At 52.0% G+C, this 21057-nt stretch overlaps 2 protein-coding genes across 2 annotated transcripts in view; one reads left to right on the top strand and one right to left on the bottom strand.

Annotated features, from left to right (window-relative positions):
• Positions 1–1058: 1058 nt before the first annotated feature.
• On the top strand, positions 1059–5398 carry LOC143785164 (prostasin-like). The gene is made up of 5 exons (XM_077273857.1): positions 1059–1196; positions 3295–3439; positions 3710–3981; positions 4066–4232; positions 4397–5398. The coding sequence occupies exons 3-5, from the start codon at positions 3939–3941 to the stop codon at positions 4724–4726; spliced, it is 540 nt and encodes a 179-aa protein (XP_077129972.1). The 5' UTR covers positions 1059–1196; positions 3295–3439; positions 3710–3938; the 3' UTR covers positions 4727–5398.
• Positions 5399–6007: 609 nt separating this feature from the next.
• Positions 6008–21057, bottom strand: part of KAT8 (lysine acetyltransferase 8) — a 57843-nt gene continuing 42793 nt past the window's right edge. The window contains exons 2-11 of the mRNA XM_077273863.1: positions 10826–11062; positions 9527–9601; positions 9280–9455; positions 8181–8234; positions 7938–8102; positions 7587–7817; positions 7414–7507; positions 6589–6739; positions 6353–6507; positions 6008–6251 (exon numbers count right to left, since the gene is read on the bottom strand). Coding sequence (XP_077129978.1) covers positions 6187–6251; positions 6353–6507; positions 6589–6739; positions 7414–7507; positions 7587–7817; positions 7938–8102; positions 8181–8234; positions 9280–9455; positions 9527–9601; positions 10826–11054 — 1395 coding nt within the window. The 5' untranslated portion in view covers positions 11055–11062 and the 3' untranslated portion in view covers positions 6008–6186. The remainder of the gene's footprint in view (positions 6252–6352; positions 6508–6588; positions 6740–7413; positions 7508–7586; positions 7818–7937; positions 8103–8180; positions 8235–9279; positions 9456–9526; positions 9602–10825; positions 11063–21057) is intronic.

The raw sequence follows: 21057 nt of genomic DNA on the forward strand, positions 1-21057 counted from the left end.
GATGCGCGGCTCCGGCAGCGTCTCCGGTCAGTCAGTGCGATGCGTGGCTCCGGCAGCATCTCCAGTCAGTGCGATGCGCGGCTCCGGCAGAGTCTCCGGTCAGTCAGTGCAATGCGTGGCTCCGGTCCGTTGGTGCAATGCGCGGCTCTAGCAGCGTCTCTGGTCCGCCGGTGCGATGCGTAGCTGCGGCAGTGTCTCTGGTCAGTCAGTGCGATGTTCGGCTCCGGTCCGTTGGTGCGATGCGTGGCTCTGGCAGCGGCTCCGGTCCGTTGGTGCGATGCGTGGCTCTGGCAGCGTCTCCGGTCCGTCCCCGTGATACAGATGAGTTTTTTTTTCTCTGCAGCCTGACCCGCCACTTCCACATAACGTTTTGAGTCATTATTTGAGCAACCGCCGCCCTTTAAGGAGCCTATGAGGAGCAAAGCTCACACTCCTCCCTGCAATGCTACACCAGCACATCAGAGGCACCGAGACCCGGACCTAAATGACTGACCGCGTGCTGCAGTATCTGTCCTATCCTATGTGATACTGACTGCTGAGCTGTGTATCTAATCCACTGCTATGTGATACACAATCTGCTACTAGGGTTGTCCGTTTCCTTGGTGTAAGTTGTGGGCCTGGGTGGTGGTCAGTATGGCGGCCATTACAGCTCCCTCGGGGGTTGTTTCCGGTTTTTCCTGTAGGGCTGATCTTCTGTACAGGGGCAGTGGCTTCCCGTCTCTCACTAGCTGTCCATGTTGTCTAGTGGGGTGACTTCAGTTGCCGGAAAATCAGTACGTACAGATGATGGACCTTTACATCCACCCTCCTGACTCTGGGCGGCTGCGGACAATGGCCTCTCTGTGAGGATTTGGCAGCAGCATGTTCATCGGGACAGGATGGTGGCTCAGTTGTCAGATCACGAGGACATTGTGCCTGCAGAGTCTTCTCCTCAAACACGTGAGCGAGATCACAGGACATTGCTGTAGATCACACCGTCATGGTGGAGCTGGCACATTGGTCTGCGCCTCGAGCCCTCGATGACGGCCATATACGTTATCATTGTGTTGCAGATTGGCCGCTGAATGATGCGTGTAAAATGTACCGGCAGCCATATTGATCCCAGTTCTGTTTTTTTTTTCTTTGGGATTATTATTACACTATTGTAACCATTTCTTTCTTTTCTTTTTCAGCTGTGAACTTGGTGTTCGGACAAAGTAAGTAAATGAGACAAAGTCGTGTGATGTACGAGATAACGACGCTCCACAAATAATGACATTACAGGGTCATCTAGGGGTTTAATACGATAGAAAACGATCAGATGCTGCAGAACATCTTTTATGAAACCTATGCTTGAGGTCTAATACAGGGCGATTCATTCACTACATGACCCGGAAACATTGCTGTAACTTCTAAAAGTGCCGCTCTGTCGTGCTGAAGTTTGGGCGGTATGTACTTTGCTTAATGAGAAATAGATGTTAGAAAGCAGATGTTGATAATGTCCTCCGCCACCGTTCACATCCTAGCACTTCCATATTGTAGGACTTCGGGGGTCACAGCCTGAATTTCTCGCTGTATGTTCTCTCGAGGCGCCTGTAATGTTCGTACCTCGTTTCTGTACGTCCGACCCCTCAAATGGCCCCAAAGGAAAAAATCTGGCAATAACCAATTCTTGGCTCTTGATCGAGTCCTTTCAATTCCTGAATGGCAGTGACTCTGTACGGGAGAACACGACCTTTCCTGGCCGCTCATTGACATGTGTATCATGACATGCCAGTCTCCTGGGAAGGCCTGTGCAAGGCTTACATGGAGATACAAGAAGTCGCTGTTTCACATCATAAATTGTGTCCTCCATCATGGCGATCCAGTAATGTTCCTGCACGTTCCAGCTTAGTCACCAATGACACAAGACATTGTTTGGATGACGGATTTCGGCCTCCAAACTTCTTTAGAATCTCACTTTGTCACCTCTTTAAGGACTCAGTTTTCCAGTAAGTTTTCACAATGAAGACGCTCTTCCAAACTGCATCAGTACAAATGGAGGAACTCGGCCGGAGTGAAGTGTAAGCCTTGCACATGGACTCGCTGCGCGTCAGTAGTTTATCTCGTGATGGAGACGACCGGTGGGACGACACGTTGGCGAGACCACTCGTCATCGCTAAGGTTCACTGCACTCTCACTTCCCGTGAACCAATGTACAGTCCAGATTTCGATACGGTCGACAGTCTCTTATCAGTTGTAGCAATTTTTCCGGGTTAAGGTACCTTCACACGAAGCGACGCTGCAGCGATAGCGACAACGATGTCGATCGCTGCAGCGTCGCTGTTTGGTCGCTGGAGAGCTGTCACACAGACCGCTCTCCAGCGATCAACTATGCCGAGGTCCCCTGGTAACCAGGGTAAACATCGGGTAACTAAGCGCAGGGCCGCGCTTAGTAACCCGATGTTTACCCTGGTTACCAGCGTAAAATCTAAAAAAAACAAACAGCACATACTTACATTCACGTCCCCCTGCGTCCACTTCCTGACTGACTGAGCGCCGTACAGTGAGAGCAGAGCGGTGACGTCACCGCTGTGCTGCTTTCACTTTCACTTTGCGGCGCTGAGTCAGAGGAGGAAGCAGACTGCAGGGGACGCAATGTGAGTATGTGCTGTTTGTTTTTTTTACATTTTACGCTAGTAACCAGGGTAAACATCGGGTAACTAAGCGCGGCCCTGCGCTTAGTAACCCGATGTTTACCCTGGTTACCAGTGTAAAATATCGCTGGTATCGTTGCTTTTGCTTTCAAACACAACGATACACAGCGATCGGACGACCAAATAAAGTTCTGGACTTTATTCAGCGACCAGCGACATCACAGCAGGATCCTGATCGCTGCTGCGTGTCAAACGAAACGATATCGCTAGCGAGGACGCTGCAACGTCACGGATTGCTAGCGATATCGTTATAATGTCGTTTCGTGTGAAGGTACCTTAAAGTAGCAAGTGAATCACTGGTATACTAAGTTCTGCAGCTTTGTTTCAAGTTTCCAGCTTAAGACCTCTGCTTGCTGTGAGTAGATGGGAACATTTTTGATTATATACAAGGTTGTCTTGACTTTCTCACAGTTGAGGATTTGTTACATTGTATCAAGTATAGACAATCCTCTATGAGCTAAATTAGAAAAATCTATTTAATGCGATGATCGTTACAATGTATCCGTTTGGCGTTTGATTTAGCAGATAGAGGAGTAGTAACTGTGGGGTGTCTGCCGTCGGGGTGACCTGCATCTGCCTATCAGTTATGAGCATTGATCAGAATTTCATCTTCCTGCAGTCGCCAATCGCATTGTCGGAGGAGAGAATGGAGACATCCAGCAATGGCCGTGGCTGGCCAGCCTGCGACATAATCAAGTGCACGTCTGCGGCTGCTCCTTACTGTCGCCCTCCTACGTCCTGACCGCGGCTCACTGCTTCCCGACGTAAGTGATCTGTGTGCGGGAATGGCTCTGAACCGGGGAAGTTATTGGCAGCACGGATACCAATTTCCAGAGGCATTTGCACATGATGACTGGGGCGGTGCTGACAATTACCAGTCCTGGAGACCTTTTGTCTGGTGGATTTGTATTGTTCCGTTGCTGGACGTCGGGTGTAGCTGTGATCTCGGTTAATGAACGTTGTCCATGTAGCGTGTCTGTGGACGATCTGCATGGTGCTGGGCACTGACGCTCGTCTTTGTTGTGTTCTTCCAGGGGATATAAAGATGAAGAGTATGAAGTCCTTGTTGGAACCACCTCGCTGGCCATCACCGACCCCACGGCCCAAATCGTCCTGGTGGAGCAGTCCTATAAGAACCCAGCATACGTTGATGATGGTTTTTCCTGGGATATTGCTGTGGTCAAGCTAAAGACGGCCGTGACCCTGAGCAGTGTCGTCCAGCCCATCCGCCTGCCCTCCTCCAACGTCCAGTTCCCGGCTGGTATGTCATGTAAGATCGCTGGCTGGGGCCACGTTCAACATTCCGGTGAGTACGGTGACGTTATCGCTGCTCCCCCCCTTATAATGTACAGTGCAGGGCATTGAGGACAATGTTTTTTTGTCATTGCAGTTCCTCTTCAAAGCCCTCAGACCCTTCAGGTCGGGCAAGTGAAGCTTATCAGCAGATTTACATGCAGTTGTCTGTATAGCATCAACCCCAGTGAGAACACGCTGTCGTCCATACAGCAGGACATGATCTGCGCCGGGACAGTGGACGGATCTGTCGATGCCTGTCAGGTACGTGTCCATCAGACTACAGCAGCCGATGGCTTCGGTCACTCGCCAGGTATTAATGGTGGCACCGGAGTGAGGATTATCATCAATAGGAACCCACCCAAATATATTCTCTCACCAATCTGTACACAGCACTGTCATAACCATTACTTTCGTCTTTTCTTCAGGGCGACTCTGGGGGTCCTCTTTGCTGTAACGCAAATGGTAACTGGTACCAGGCCGGAGTGGTCAGCTGGGGCGAGGAGTGTGGAGCGGCAAACCGGCCTGGCGTCTTCATCCAAACCTCTGTCTCCAGCGACTGGATTAGGAGCATCGTGCCGGACGTTCAGATTGATGACTTCACCGTGGACCAGACTCCGGAGCCCGACAATCCGGAAGGCTGCACAGCCGCAGACGGCCGGTTCCATACCTATTCTAACAGCGCATCAATGGGCCTGGTCACGCTGGCCATGCTGCCGCTGTACTGGCTGACCGCCTACTTCCTGACCGACCTGTAGACTTGCTGTCATCATGTGACTTCTATGATTCCCCTCAAATTTATCATATACTTTCTTCCCCTTTATCACCATGACTCAGGCGATGCGCCCGATGATTGGCGCTGTCTGAGTGGACGCTGTGTCGCCAGTAACGAAATCTGATTCCTTTGTTGCAGTATGTCCCCTATTTTCTGATACCTTTCGCCCACTCCACAGAAGACAATTTCTGGCTTTTTCGTTACCATCTCCTTGTGGACATCCTGGAGTACAGAACCAACACCTTGGCACACATTCTGTGATGTCTCTGTATGTATGAGGCCTGGAGGTCCGCTCCTCGGGGGCGGGGCTAGTATCTGGCTCCTCTGAGAATCTGATTGGAGGAGGGGGATGTCAGCACTCCTAGTGTGCGTCTTCTCTCATCTTGTAGCCTCGTCTATAGGTTGTAAATAATTCCTAAGTGCCGTAGAGCAAAGAGGACTGGATTCTCCATGGACGGCGATGCTCGTTCTGGTCATGAAGGACTTATTGAAATCAATACTAAATGCTGCCCCCTCACATCACCAAGCTGGGCGACATTACATCTTCTCCGCTCTCCTGCTCGAGAATCCACACCACGATCTCCTGTAAATTGTAAATGTCATTTCATTTTTTGTAATTGTTGCTGCTGCTAATACATTATTTCTAAGACACAGATTGGTCTTGTGTAATTTTCCTGCGGGGGGCGCTGGAGACAATGGCCGTCTGGGTGAAGACCTGCTCCTGTCGTCACTGGTCTCTTCTCTAGCGTCACTGCTTCGGGGGAGGGGGTTATCGTCCCTCCAGTCTCTTCTCGTTCTGTGTACAGCCCTTTCCACACCTCGTCCGTCCTCCTCCAGGACAGAGGACATTACGCTTTAGGGTACGTTTCCACGGTCTGCTACCTGTGCAGCGGCCGGATGTTACAGCATAGTGGATGGGATTTCAAGAAATGCACAGACGCCTGCAACTCAACTGCGGAGACTGACATGTGGCGCATCTCTCCAGACAGCAGCATATCAATTTACCTTGCGGAGACGTGGATCTCCACAGGATAAATCTCACCCGTACAATGTATTGGACACGGTGATTCCGCACGGTTCAGTGAACAGAGGATTCACCTACGTTCAATAGCCAGCAGCAAACATGTGCTGCGCCAAAGTGGTGCTGATTCCTGACCGTGGGGACGTAGACACTCATGGTCCTGTGAGATTTTGGGGAATGGTTGTGCTCCGCTATTTACAACACACAGGGGTATATTTTAGTTCCATTCTGAAAACTTCCATATTTCGTTCAAAAAAGACGATTTATTATATAAAAATAAACATAACAAATTAACATCTGGAGCCGCTACATGCAGCGTGTCCACAGGACGACCCCGGGGCCCATGGGTGTGAATTACTGGGCGCCAGGTCGGACGCCCCAATACACACCCCCTCATCCCATCTTCTATATTCGCCATCGCCTCATTTCTTAGACACCTTTATTAGCTTGTGTTTCGGGGGGGCCCACTTCAGGTTCAGCGAATCCACTGCACAGAGAAGAGGAACAGATCAGTCCCAAGTACCGGAAGTGTGGACGACCCTCCCTGACCAGCAGGGGCGCCAACACCCCCGGCGGACGGGCTCCTACCTGTAATGGGGGGCTTCTTATACTGCGCACTCTTGAGGTGTTCCTCCACCAGTTTGGGCGTGACACAGATAACGTGTTGCCCCTTCCAGTATTTTACCATGTTCAGTGACTGGAGGGTCCCGATGATGTCGTTCTGTGTGATACTCGTCATCCGGCTGGAGGGGAAGAATGACAGAACGTTAACAAATACCGGACATCGGTGGGGGACGTGACGGGATTGAGCAGCCCGGACTCACCTCAGGTCCTTGATGGACAGCGTCCCCCGGAAGTCTCGCAGGATCTCCAGGAGTACCCAGGACCAGTAGCTGCGGTAGCTCAGTTTGCCCAGGTCCGACAAGGGCTTTTCGGGTGAACCCACAGTGTTCTCCAGTTTAGAGAGTTCATAACCTGAGTCACAGGAGACAGTCGCTAAGATTTCACCGCTCACAGCGGCGGCACGTGATCTACCCCATCCTCCTCTCCTGTCCTCGGCACTGCGCTCCCCTCCGCCCGGCCATTCTGCAGTTGCTGGTGGGGATTTCTCTGTGCCGTGGAGAAGCAGCACTGAGGCCCCCATAAGTCAGGTCTTCGATTCTTAAAGGAATACTCCACTTTGAAAAGATCATCCAAAGTCACCAAGGAGGCAAAAAAAAAAAAACAAGCTTATAATCCCCTTCCCGGGTTCAGCGCTGCTTCTCCAGTCTTTAATGTTCAAAGGCAGCAGAGATGTCACTTGGACAACGCTGCGGCCGATCACTAAGCTCAGCGGCTCGCCACATCTACCCAGGTGGAGATCGATAAGATCAATGATTATCACCTGTAGCCAAAGAAAAACTGGACTAGTTTCGAGAGTGAGCACCGCACCCCCAGAGGGTAAGAGCTCAGTTTGGGGTTTCCTGCTCTCAGTCAGTCAATCTCTAAAAAGAAGGACCCCTTTAAACAATTTAGTGCCCCAGTGATTTACCTTTTCCTTACCAAGATGGGGAAACCCCTTTAACTCATCCAAAATATCTAACCATAATCCCCTCCCAAAAAAACCCAGCCCCTTCAGGGACAGCAGGGTCTTCACACCAGTCACTTACTGAAGGCGATGAGGAACTTTCCGTAGCCGCGCCGCTGGTACGGGGGCAGGGTCAGGATACATGCCACGTTGTTTCCATCCGGAGACTCCTTCTCCTGCAATGACACGGACCCCCTCTGTTATTCCTCGGGTCGGAAGCAGAGATTAGGGATTCATTTTTATTCCTGAATTTACCTTTGAGAAGTATCCCACGATGTGCGCTCCCTGCCGATCGACCTCCGTCAGGATGTAGAAGACAAACGGCTCCACATCAAAGTACAACGTCTTGTGGTCCAGGAAGAGCTTGGCCAGGAGACACAGATTTTGGCAGTAGATCTTGTGGTCTTTGCCATCGACCTCGTACACGGAGATGTTGTTCTTTCTGTAGATCTCCTTTCCTGGAGGTTGCCGCCACTGGCACAAGCCCTAGGTAGTCACAAGAAGAAGGCCGGGGTGAGATTGGGGCCCCGACAGTAATCTGCTAGTGACCCCCATCCTGTGCAGGCATCACGTATTCAATGCTCCCAACCACCAGCGACGTCTCACCAGATGATAGCGATAACTCTTCTCGAACTTCATGTACTTCAGACAATACTCGCACACCCAAAGCTTGGGCTGCTTCCCATAGTCCTCCGGGAACGGAGAGAAGTACCAAGCATCGATTTCGTAGTTTCCGATGTGGATCTTGTCTACATATTTAACTTTTGTGATCTGAACAGTAACAACAAAAAAAGGTATAATATATACGACAGCAAGAGGCATTCACCTAATGCTCCGGCGCGGACTCACCGCCTCATGCTCCTTCTCCAGCGCGGCTGTGGTGGGATCCATCTCTGCGTATGTCTGCAAAGTATGGAAAGTAGGATGAGGATCACACAGCCTTGCCAATGACAGACTCTCCCTGTGAACCCCGGTGTCTGCACACACTGAGCTGAGGTCATCTGAACCTGACGATTTCATACAGAACAGCCAACTGTGTCATGTGTACTGGATGCTTGCAGAATAAAAGGATTAGGCATGCTGAATGACAACATGCCCGTTCCTGGGATCGGAAGGGTGATAAGCGAGTATATTCGTTACTCGAGTTTCTCTTGAGCATGCTCGGGTGGTCTCAGAGTATTTCGGCGTGCTCGGAGATTTAGTTTACGTCGATGCAGCTGCATGATTTGTGGCTGCTAGACAGCTTGAATACATGTAGGGGTTTCTTGTTTGTTAGGGAATCCCCACCTGTATTCAAGCTGTCTAGCAGCTGCAAATCATGCAGCTGTGTTGACAAACTAACTCTGAGCACACCAAACTACTCGGAGACCACCCTAGCATGCTCGGAGAAACCCGAGTAACGAGCATACTCACTCAGAACTAGTGATACGTCTCCATTAGCCCAAACGGACAGTATAAACACATGGCCATGTAGGGGCCGAAGCGTCAATAATAATCACACTGCTACTGTTCTAGTCAAAGCGTTTTTCTGCAAAAACTTTTTTTGCTGGTTAAATGTACTAATTAGGGTGCTCCATGCATCCTGCGGGCAGCCATGAGACTCAGGGGGCACCCTGCGACACTGCTCTGCCCACTTGTTTTGCATGCCTTGACTGGTGACTGACAGCGCTGGCCTGAGCTTTCTCTGCAGACAATCACCAGTAGCGGAGGGTGTTGCATGTAAAACCAGTGCACAGAGCTCCCCAATTAGTGGATTAATGTCAGTTTCAGCAGAAGCGGGGCGGCGATTATAACACTACAGGTGCGATTTTTTTTATAGGGGCCTCATCCCCTGCAGCGCTGGGTGCTGGACTGACCGACTTCTTATTACAGATAAAAGTAGGATGATGTTAGAAGGATCGTCTGGTGATCAGTCATTAAGTACTATGTGCGGAGGGCCAGATTTCACCTTCTGTACATGGTTGATCTCATCGTGTTTTCTCTTCTGGTTTCTAGTGATTTTTCTCTCCGGCTGCTCAGACAGTTCGTTCAAGTACTGGTCTGTGTTCTTCTGAACCGCGTCCTTGGCCGTCTTGGTGAGCGCCAGGCGATTTTTATCCACCCACTCGTCTAATCGCCGGTTAACTAGAAAAAGAGAGGAGAATGTAGAGGAGCGCAGCCGTCCAGGAGCTCGGCGGAGACGTGACGGTACTTACAGCCCACGTAGTGCACGTAGAACTCCTCTCGGCCTTCCTGCTCGTTCAGACGAGACTGGATCACCTCCGCTGAGTCTGGAAACAAGATGGAAGAATAGTTACCGGGCCGTAAAGACGCGCCGATCTCCAGGACACGGTGCACAAATACTAAGCTCTGGGACTGTTAACCCCCCCGGGGTCCAGCTAGTTTACATTTTTTGCGCTCGCACTTTATGCGTTCGAGAGCCATAACCTTATTTTTCCTTCGCAGGACGACTTTCTCTTTTTGTAGTTTTGAATGACGACATAAAGTTCTGAAAAACGGAAAAAATTCCAAGTGCGCTGAAAAAACCCAAACCGTAAATTCGTTTTTACAGCGTTCCTTGTGCGGCGATCTCAAACGTAAGGGATATTTTCCTTAATTTTACAAATCTAAATAAATTCACAGCTTTGTAATAAAGAAAATAACAGATTTGTGTCTCTAATTTCCGAGATCTGTAACTTCTAGCTTTGTGTTTTGGTTTCTGTGACAAGTTGATGTCCTTTATTGGCACGCAAAATGTTTTGATCACTTTTTATTATATTTCTGGGGAAGTGCAGTAACACCCCCATTCCCCCCCCCCCCCCCAAAAAAAAACAAAAAAAAAAACCCAGCAACTCTAGCATTTTTTTTCTTTTTACTGTAATTTTAGATTGGTCTTTTGCGGATGTGGAGAACTCCGATGTGTATTTTTCTATTTGGCCTTTTAATTTAATTATTTTTTGGCTTAGGCCAGGATGTGACTTTTTATAGGACTCCCCCCTCCTTCTTTTACTAAATACCGTGAGATTACTTCACAACTACAATGTAATAGTAAAAATAGCGCTCTCCTAAAGATCAGCCTGTGGCCGGACTGCATGGGAGTACCAAGATGGCGGTGACGGGCCTCATGAGGTTCCCAGCTGCTATGGTAGTGCATCGACAGCCCACGATTTGGCTGCAGGGAATCTGACGTGGCTTCTAGCTCTGGTCACTGCTGTCAGAGGCGGTGCCGGCTGTGTAACACCTGCACAGGTACGAGGGGGACGGGGACAGCCAGAAGCGTCCGCCACAGACAGACAGCCAGAAGCGTCCGCCACAGACAGACAGCCAGAAGCGTCCGCCACAGACAGGCAGCCAGAAGCGTCCGCCACAGACAGGCAGCCAGAAGCGTCCGCCACAGACAGACAGACAGAAGCGTCCGCTACAGACAGACAGACAGACAGAAGCGTCCGCTGGAGATTTAGTCACTTGTATCCTGGCATAAAATACAAGTGTGAGCAGCAGCGACGGTCTCTTACGCCAGGTGTTGTCAGCTCTCCGGCACAGGTAGGTTTCGCCGATCTCCACGGTCACCTCTGGATCTCTCCCTCCTGCGGAGACTGACCCGGTTTCTCCTCCAGACCCGACCTCGTCGTCCTCTTCCTCTTTTACGCTCCCTTGCTCAAGGCTGTCATCCTGGTGTGGGAGAGGGTCGTGCTGGTTCTCCTCGGCTCTTGACTTGTGCTCCTCAGGAACGGAATCGTCCATGGCCGCTGCTGCAAACATACAGAACAGATAGATGGGTGAGTGACGGCACCTGGAATATGCAATCAGGCCAGAAATACACCACGTGTGCAGGGGCACCGGATGGCGGCATGGTGAGAGATGCTATTTTGCTCCTGCATTAGACATAGACCCAGTAGGGAGACCCAGAACAAACCCTCGCTGCTGCTCTGGGGGTGACTGGAGCAGCAAGCAATCTAGCTGTAGCTGATTAGCAAAGAATGAGAGGAACAAAAGGCATTGGTCACACCTGATAACCCGAGGGTCCCACACCGCCATACCCCGGCGCACATTACAGGATGCTGAGCAAACAAACAGCCATCGTCTGAACAAGCAGAGCTGCAGTGTAAGGCCGGGGACACACACAACGTATAAAAAAACGGTCCGTTTTTCACGGCCGTAATACGCAGAAAAGTCCCCAAAATAGTGATCCGTATGTCATCCGTAGTCAGGGTGTGTCAGCGTATTTTGCACATGGCATCCTCCGTATGTAATCTGTATGGCATCCGTACTGCGAGATTTTCTCGCAGGCTTGCAAAACCGACATCTAATGGATTTATGTGCTCAAATGTTCGGGAAAACATATATACAGTATATATATAATATATATATACATCATTGAAACACATATATATATATATATATATATATTCTGTATTTATATTTAATTCTGCGCGATATCTGTGAACAGCCGGTAATTCAATTGCCGGCTTCTCATTTCTCCTGCACAAACCCGACATGATATGAGACATGATTACATACAGTAAACCATCTCATATCCCCCTTTTTTTTTGCATATTCCACAATACTAATGTTAGTAGTGTGTATGTGCAAAAATTGGCCGCTGTAGCTGCTCAAATAAAGGGTTAAATGGCGGAAAAAAATTGGCGTGGGCTCCCGTGCAATTTTCTCCACCAGAATGGTAAAGCCAGTGACTGAGGGCAGATATTAATAGCCAGGAGAGGGTCCATGGTTATTGGCCCCCCCCTGGCTACAAACATCTGCCCCCAGCCACCCCAGAAAAGGCACATCTGGAAGATGCGCCTATTCTGGCACTTGGCCACTCTCTTCCCACTCCCTGTAGCGGTGGGCTATGGGGTAATGAAGGGTTAATGCCACCTTGCTATTGGAAGGTGACATTAAGCCAGATTAATAATGGAGAGGCGTCAATTATGACACCTATCCATTATTAATCCAATAGTAAGAAATGGTTAATAAACACATACACACACGATTAAAAATTATTTTAATGAAATAAACACACCGGTTGTTTTAGTATTTTATTGTTCTCTCAATCCATCAGAACACCCTCGCTTGGAAAAATAATAAACGCACAAGATACATACCCTCAGATGAACCGTCACGTCCCACGAAGTAATCCATCTGAAGGGGTTAATTATTTTACAGGCAGGAGCTGCACTAAAGCACTCGCTCGTGTCTGTAATCCCCGGGTAATGAAAGGAAATCTGAGTGATCTGTACTTACATAGAGTCGCGGTGAGGCGCCCTCTGCTGGATGAACTCATATGAACTTGAGCGTGGGAACTTTTCCAAAGCTGCAGTTCATGAGAACATCCACCAGAGGGCGCCTCACCGCGACTCAATGTAAGTACAGATCACCCAGCTTTCCTTTCATTACCCGGGGATTACAGACACCAGCGAGTGCTTTAGCGCAGCTCCTGGCTGTAAAATAATTAACCCCTTTAGATGGATTACCTCGTTGGATGTGACAGGTCATCTGAAGGTTTGTATCTTGTGCGTTTATTATTTTGCCAAGCGAGGGTGTTCTGATGGATTGAGAGAACAATAAAATACTAAAACAACTGGTGTGTTTATTTCATTAAAATACTTTTAAATCATGTGTGTGTGTTTTTTTTAACCCTTTCAGACTACTGGATTAATAATGGATAGGTGTCATAATTGACGCCTCTCCATTATTAACCTGGCTTAATGTCACCTTACAATAGCAAGGTGGCATTAACCCTTCATTACCCCATAGCCCACCGCTACACAGGAGTGGGAAGAGAGTGGCCAAGTGCCAGAATAGGCGCATCTTCCAGATGTGCCTTTTCTGGGGTGGCTGGGGGCAGATGTTTGTAGCCAGGGGGGGCCAATAACCATGGACCCTCTCCTGGCTATTAATATCTGCCCTCAGTCACTGGCTTTACCATTCTGGTGGAGAAAATTGCGCGGGAGCCCACGCCAATTTTTTCCGCCATTTAACCCTTTATTTCAGCAGCTACAGCGCCCAAATTTTGCACATACACACTACTAACATTAGTAGTGTGGAATATGCAAAAAAAGGGGGATATGAGATGGTTTACTGTATGTAATCATGTCTCATATCCTGTCGGGTTTGGGAAGGAGAAATGAGAAGCCGGCAATTGAATTACCGGCTTTTCTATAGAACACCGCTGCGTATTTCTCGCAAGTCACACTGCTGGTCCGTGTGGAATCCGATTTATTCTCGCCCCCATAGACTTTCATTGGCGAGTCTCGGCCGAGATACGCTGACAATCGCAGCCTGCTGTGATTTCCCTCGGATCCTGAATACGGTGGAGAAAATATCGGATGATGGGAGCTGCACCATAGGTTAACATTGGGCCGAGTGCTATGCGATTTTTTATCGCATAGCACTCGTCCGTATTACGGTCTAGTGTGACCCCGGCCTAAAGCAAGGAGTCTCTGATGGTAGAAGAGGGGAATATCAGGCACCCAGGAAACAGCTAACTGCAGTCACACCGAAGGCAGATTTATGTTCTGCCCTAACCAAAAAAACACAAAAACTGCTCGCGACACCAGAAATGAGCGGTGGCAGCGAATGTGCAGCGGGTTGAGGGCAGAGTCGGGTGGCTGGATGTTCACAGGACTGATATTTCAGTTCTTGGAGGGAGAGGAGCAGCCGCCAATGAGGAGGATCAGACAGACAAGTCCTGCAGCGGCTCCGGGCACAGATATCCACCATTTACCATCACCCAAGAGCCGCAGGATACAGGGCAGCGCACACCACATGAGTACATGTTCTCACAGCGCCACCTAGGGGCAGAATGATGCATTACACACATCCTGGCAGACCTCAGAGGTCATCGCACACAAATAGGTGAGGTGTGAGACGGCGGCGAGATCCCACATCTGTCCTCCGTGTCCAGTACACAGGCTCGGCGTCAGTCACATTGCAGCGGAGTTTGGCGGCTTTTTCTTCCATTGTTTGGAGAATGTAGAGTCTGAAATCCGATTGTTTCATCATTTTTCCCCCCATTTACTGAAATTCTATAGTAAAATCTCCCACGAATCCCAAAACATGGCGGTGACCAGACGCTCCCGCTCCTCCCTGACCAAGACTATGCGACTATGCACTCCTCGTTCAGGTTACACCCCCCCATGAATCGTTGGAGGACACCGATGGCTCCTGCGGATTTCAGGGAGAAAGAGTCCGGCCGCTGCCTCACGGGGCCCCGGGAGTCCGGCCGCTGCCTCACGGGGCCCCGGGCGTCCAGGCTCTGCGTAACCTCTGCTCCTGCCTGAGAAGAGCCTCTTCTGGGCCTCACACATGTATACGGAGAGTTGTACAGATCCTGACAGGAAACGAGCCCTCCGCAGGAGAGGTGACAAGTAGTGATGAGCGAGTGTACTCGTTACTCGTGTCATCTCCGAGTATTTGTGATTGTGCGGATATGTAGTTTTTGTTGACGCAGCTGCATGATTTGCGGCTACTAGATAGGAAATCCCCACATGTATTCAAGCTAACAACCAGGCAACCCCCACATGTACTCAGGCTGGCTAATAGCTGTAAATCATCCAGCTGCGTCAACAAAAACTACATCTCCGAGCATTCACAAATACTCAGAGACCACCCGAGCGTGCTCAGGAAAACCCGAGTAACGAGTACACTCGCTCATCACTAGTGACAAGGCTAATGTGCCATCATGGCGGCCTGTGCTGGAGGGAGTAGATGGCAAAAGTAAATGACCCCCCAGAAAGAACGTGACCTGCCAGTCACCATTTAGTGTCTTGTACGCTCCACAGATCCAGGACCTCTCTCTACACTGTCACCTCTCGCTCCACAGATCCAGGACCTCTCTCTACACTGTCACCTCACGCTCCGCAGATCCGGGACCTCCCTCTACACTGTCACCTCACGCTCAGCAGATCCAGGACCTCCCTCTACACTGTCACCTCACGCTCCACAGATCCAGGACCTCTCTCTACACGGTCACCTCACGCTCAGCAGATCCAGGACCTCTCTACACTGTCACCTCACGCTCTCCGGGACCTCTCTCTACACTGTCACCTCTCGCTCCACAGATCCAGGACCTCCCTCTACACTGTCACCTCACGCTCCGCAGATCCAGGACCTCTCTCTACACTGTCACCTCACGCTCCGCAGATCCGGGACCTCTCTCTACACTGTCACCTCACGCTCCGCAGATCCGGGACCTCTCTCTACACTGTCACCTCACGCCCCACAGATCAGGGACCTCTCTCTACACTGTCACCTCTCGCTCCACAGATCCAGGACCTCTCTCTACACTGTCACCTCACGCTCTCCGGGACCTCTCTACACTGTCACCTCTCGCTCCACAGATCCAGGACCTCTCTCTACACTGTCACCTCTCGCTCCACAGATCCAGGACCTCTCTCTACACTGTCACCTCACGCTCTCAGGGACCTCACTCTACACTGTCACCTCACGCTCCTCAGATCCGGGACCTCTCGCTACACTGTCACCTCACGCTCTCCGGGACCTCTCTCTACACTGTCACCTCACGCTCAGCAGATCAGGGACCTCTCTCTACACTGTCACCTCACGCCCCACAGATCAGGGACCTCTCTCTACACTGTCACCTCACGCCCCACAGATCAGGGACCTCTCTCTACACTGTCACCTCTCGCTCCACAGATCCGGGACCTCTCTCTACACTGTCACCTCTCGCTCTCCGGGACCTCTCTCTACACTGTCACCTCTCGCTCCACAGATCTGGGACCTCTCTCTACACTGTCACCTCACGCCCCACAGATCAGGGACCTCTCTCTACACTGTCACCTCACGCCCCACAGATCAGGGACCTCTCTACACTGTCACCTCTCGCTCCACAGATCTGGGACCTCTCTCTACACTGTCACCTCACGCCCCACAGATCCGGGACCTCTCTCTACACTGTCACCTCACGCTCCTCAGATCCGGGACCTCTCTCTACACTGTCACCTCTCGCTCTCCGGGACCTATCTCTACTCTGTCACCTCTTGCTCCACAGATCTGGGACCTCTCTCTACACGGTCACCTCACGCCCCACAGATCAGGGACCTCTCTCTACACTGTCACCTCACGCCCCACAGATCAGGAACCTCTCTCTACACTGTCACCTCACGCTCTCCGGGACCTCTCTCTACACTGTCACCTCACGCTCCACAGATCCGAGACCTCTCTCTACACTGTCACCTCACGCTCCACAGATCCGAGGACCTCTCTCTACACTGTCACCTCTCGCTCTCCGGGACCTCTCTCTACACTGTCACCTCACGCCCCACAGATCAGGGACCTCTCTCTACACTGTCACCTCACGCTCCACAGATCCGGGACCTCTCTCTACACTGTCACCTCTCGCTCCACAGATCCGGGACCTCTCTCTACACTGTCACCTCACGCCCCACAGATCAGGGACCTCTCTCTACACTGTCACCTCACGCCCCACAGATCAGGGACACCTCTCTACACTGTCACCTCACGCTCCACAGATCCGGGACCTCTCTCTACACTGTCACCTCACGCTCCACAGATCCGAGACCTCTCTCTACACTGTCACCTCTCGCTCCACAGATCCAGGACCTCTCTCTACACTGTCACCTCTCGCTCCACAGATTCAAAACCTCTCTCTACACTGTCACCTCACGCTCCACAGATCCGGGACCTCTCTCTACACTGTCACCTCACGCTCCACAGATCCAGGACCTCTCTCTACACTGTAACCTCACGCTCCACAGATCCGGGACCTCTCTCTACACTGTCACCTCACGCTCCACAGATCCGAGACCTCTCTCTACACTGTCACCTCTCGCTCCACAGATCCGAGACCTCTCTCTACACTGTCACCTCTCGCTCCACAGATCCAGGACCTCTCTCTACACTGTCACTTCTCGCTCCACAGATCCAGGACCTCTCTCTACACTGTCACCTAACGCTCCACAGATCCAGGACCTCTCTCTACACTGTCACCTCACGCTCCGCAGATCCGGGACCTCTCTCTACACTGTCACCTCACGCTCCACAGATCCGGGACCTCTCTCTACACTGTCACCTCACGCTCCACAGATCCGGGACCTCTCTCTACACTGTCACCTCACGCTCCACAGATCCTGGACCTCTCTCTACACTGTTACCTCACGCTCCACAGATCCGGGACCTCTCTCTATACGGTCACCTCACACTCCTCAGATCCGGGACCTCTCTCTACACTGTCACCTCACGCTCCACAGATCCGGGACCTCTCTCTACACTGTCACCTCTCGCTCCACAGATCCGGGACCTCTCTCTACACTGTCACCTCACGCTCCACAGATCCGGGACCTCTCTCTACACTGTCACCTCACGCCCCACAGATCCGGGACCAATCTCTACACTGTCACCTCACGCTCCACAGTTCCGGGACCTCTCTCTACATTGTCACCTCACGCTCCACAGATCCGGGACCTCTCCCTACACTGTCACCTCTCGCTCCACAGATCCGGGACCTCTCTCTACACTGTCACCTCTCGCTCCACAGATCTGGGACCTCTCTCTACACTGTCACCTCACGCTCCACAGATCCGGGACCTCCCTCTACACTGTCACCTCACGCTCAGCAGATCCAGGACCTCCCTCTACACTGTCACCTCACGCTCCACAGATCCAGGACCTCTCTCTACACGGTCACCTCACGCTCAGCAGATCCAGGACCTCTCTCTACACTGTCACCTCACGCTCTCCGGGACCTCTCTCTACACTGTCACCTCTCGCTCCACAGATCCAGGACCTCTCTCTACACTGTCACCTCACGCTCCGCAGATCCAGGACCTCTCTCTACACTGTCACCTCACGCTCCGCAGATCCGGGACCTCTCTCTACACTGTCACCTCACGCTCCGCAGATCCGGGACCTCTCTCTACACTGTCACCTCACGCCCCACAGATCAGGGACCTCTCTCTACACTGTCACCTCTCGCTCCACAGATCCAGGACCTCTCTCTACACTGTCACCTCACGCTCTCCGGGACCTCTCTCTACACTGTCACCTCTCGCTCCACAGATCCAGGACCTCTCTCTACACTGTCACCTCTCGCTCCACAGATCCAGGACCTCTCTCTACACTGTCACCTCACGCTCTCAGGGACCTCTCTCTACACTGTCACCTCACGCTCCACAGATCTGGGACCTCTCTTTACACTGTCACCTCACGCTCCTCAGATCCGGGACCTCTCTCTACACTGTCACCTCACGCTCTCCGGGACCTCTCTCTACACTGTCACCTCACGCTCAGCAGATCCAGGACCTCTCTCTACATTGTCACCTCACGCTCCTCAGATCCGGGACCTCTCTCTACATTGTCACCTCACGCTCCACAGATCAGGCACCTCTCTCTACACCGTCACCTTGCGCTCCAGAGATCCGGGACCTCTCTCTACACTGTCACCTCACGCTCCACAGATCCGGGACCTCTCTCTACACTGTCACCTCACGCTCCTCAGATCCGGGACCTCTCTCTACACTGTCATCTCACGCTCCTCAGATCAGGGACCTCTCTCTACACTGTCACCTCACGCTCCTCAGATCAGGGACCTCTCTCTACACCGTCACCTCACACTCCAAAGATCCGGGACCTCTCTCTACACTGTCACCTCACGCTCCACAGATCCGGGACCTCTCTCTACACTGTCACCTCACGCCCCACAGATCAGGAACCTCTCTCTACACTGTCACCTCACGCTCCTCAGATCCGGGACCTCTCTCTACACTGTCACCTCACGCTCTCCGGGACCTCTCTCTACACTGTCACCTCACGCTCCGCAGATCCGGGACCTCTCTCTACACTGTCACCTCACACTCCGCAGATCCGGGACCTCTCTCTACACTGTCACCTCACGCTCCACAGATCAGGAACCTCTCTCTACACTGTCACCTCACGCTCCTCAGATCCGGGACCTCACTCTACACTGTCACCTCACGCTCCTCAGATCCGGGACCTCTCGCTACACTGTCACCTCACGCTCTCCGGGACCTCTCTCTACACTGTCACCTCACGCCCCACAGATCAGGGACCTCTCTCTCCACTGTCACCTCACGCTCCACAGATCCGGGACCTCTCTCTACACTGTCACCTCTCGCTCTCCGGGACCTCTCTCTACACTGTCACCTCTCGCTCCACAGATCCGGGACCTCTCTCTCTACACTGTCACCTCACGCCCCACAGATCAGGAACCTCTCTCTACACTGTCACCTCACGCTCCTCAGATCCGGGACCTCTCTACACTGTCACCTCACGCCCCACAGATCAGGGACCTCTCTCTACACTGTCACCTCACGCCCCACAGATCAGGAACCTCTCTCTACACTGTCACCTCACGCTCCACAGATCCGGGACCTCTCTCTACACTGTCACCTCACGCTAAACAGATCCGAGACCTCTCTCTACACTGTCACCTCTCGCTCTCCGGGACCTCTCTCTACACTGTCACCTCACGCCCCACAGATCAGGAACCTCTCTCTACACTGTCACCTCACGCTCTCCGGGACCTCTCTCTACACTGTCACCTCACGCTCCTCAGATCCGGGACCTCTCTCTACACTGTCACCTCTCGCTCCACAGATCCAGGACCTCTCTCTACACTGTCACCTCACACTCTCCGGGACCTCTCTCTACACTGTCACCTCACGCTCCACAGATCCGGGACCTCTCTCTACACTGTCACCTCACGCTCCACAGATCCGGGAACTCTCTCTACACTGTCACCTCACGCTCAGCAGATCAGGGACCTCTCTCTACACTGTCACCTCACGCCCCACAGATCAGGGACCTCTCTCTACACTGTCACCTCACGCCCCACAGATCAGGGACCTCTCTCTACACTGTCACCTCTCGCTCCACAGATCCGGGACCTCTCTCTACACTGTCACCTCTCGCTCTCCGGGACCTCTCTCTACACTGTCACCTCTCGCTCCACAGATCTGGGACCTCTCTCTACACTGTCACCTCACGCCCCACAGATCAGGGACCTCTCTCTACACTGTCACCTCACGCCCCACAGATCAGGGACCTCTCTACACTGTCACCTCTCGCTCCACAGATCTGGGACCTCTCTCTACACTGTCACCTCACGCCCCACAGATCCGGGACCTCTCTCTACACTGTCACCTCACGCTCCTCAGATCCGGGACCTCTCTCTACACTGTCACCTCTCGCTCTCCGGGACCTCTCTCTACTCTGTCACCTCTTGCTCCACAGATCTGGGACCTCTCTCTACACGGTCACCTCACGCCCCACAGATCAGGGACCTCTCTCTACACTGTCACCTCACGCCCCACAGATCAGGAACCTCTCTCTACACTGTCACCTCACGCTCTCCGGGACCTCTCTCTACACTGTCACCTCACGCTCCACAGATCCGAGACCTCTCTCTACACTGTCACCTCACGCTCCACAGATCCGAGGACCTCTCTCTACACTGTCACCTCTCGCTCTCCGGGACCTCTCTCTACACTGTCACCTCACGCCCCACAGATCAGGGACCTCTCTCTCCACTGTCACCTCACGCTCCACAGATCCGGGACCTCTCTCTACACTGTCACCTCTCGCTCCACAGATCCGGGACCTCTCTCTACACTGTCACCTCACGCCCCACAGATCAGGGACCTCTCTCTACACTGTCACCTCACGCCCCACAGATCAGGGACACCTCTCTACACTGTCACCTCACGCTCCACAGATCCGGGACCTCTCTCTACACTGTCACCTCACG

The sequence above is a fragment of the Ranitomeya variabilis genome, chromosome 7, assembly GCF_051348905.1.
Source record: "Ranitomeya variabilis isolate aRanVar5 chromosome 7, aRanVar5.hap1, whole genome shotgun sequence".
Lineage (NCBI taxonomy): Eukaryota > Metazoa > Chordata > Amphibia > Anura > Dendrobatidae > Ranitomeya > Ranitomeya variabilis.

What these genes read in the sequence shown, in the direction of transcription:
- LOC143785164 (XM_077273857.1), top strand. Translation starts at nt 3,939, where the DNA reads ATGTCATGTAAGATCGCTGGCTGGGGCCACGTTCAACATTCCG. An exon ending in GGGCCACGTTCAACATTCCG is followed by an intron (nt 3,982 to 4,065) that starts GTGAGTACGGTG and finishes TTGTCATTGCAG; the next exon opens with TTCCTCTTCAAAGCCCTCAG. An exon ending in GATCTGTCGATGCCTGTCAG is followed by an intron (nt 4,233 to 4,396) that starts GTACGTGTCCAT and finishes TCTTTTCTTCAG; the next exon opens with GGCGACTCTGGGGGTCCTCT.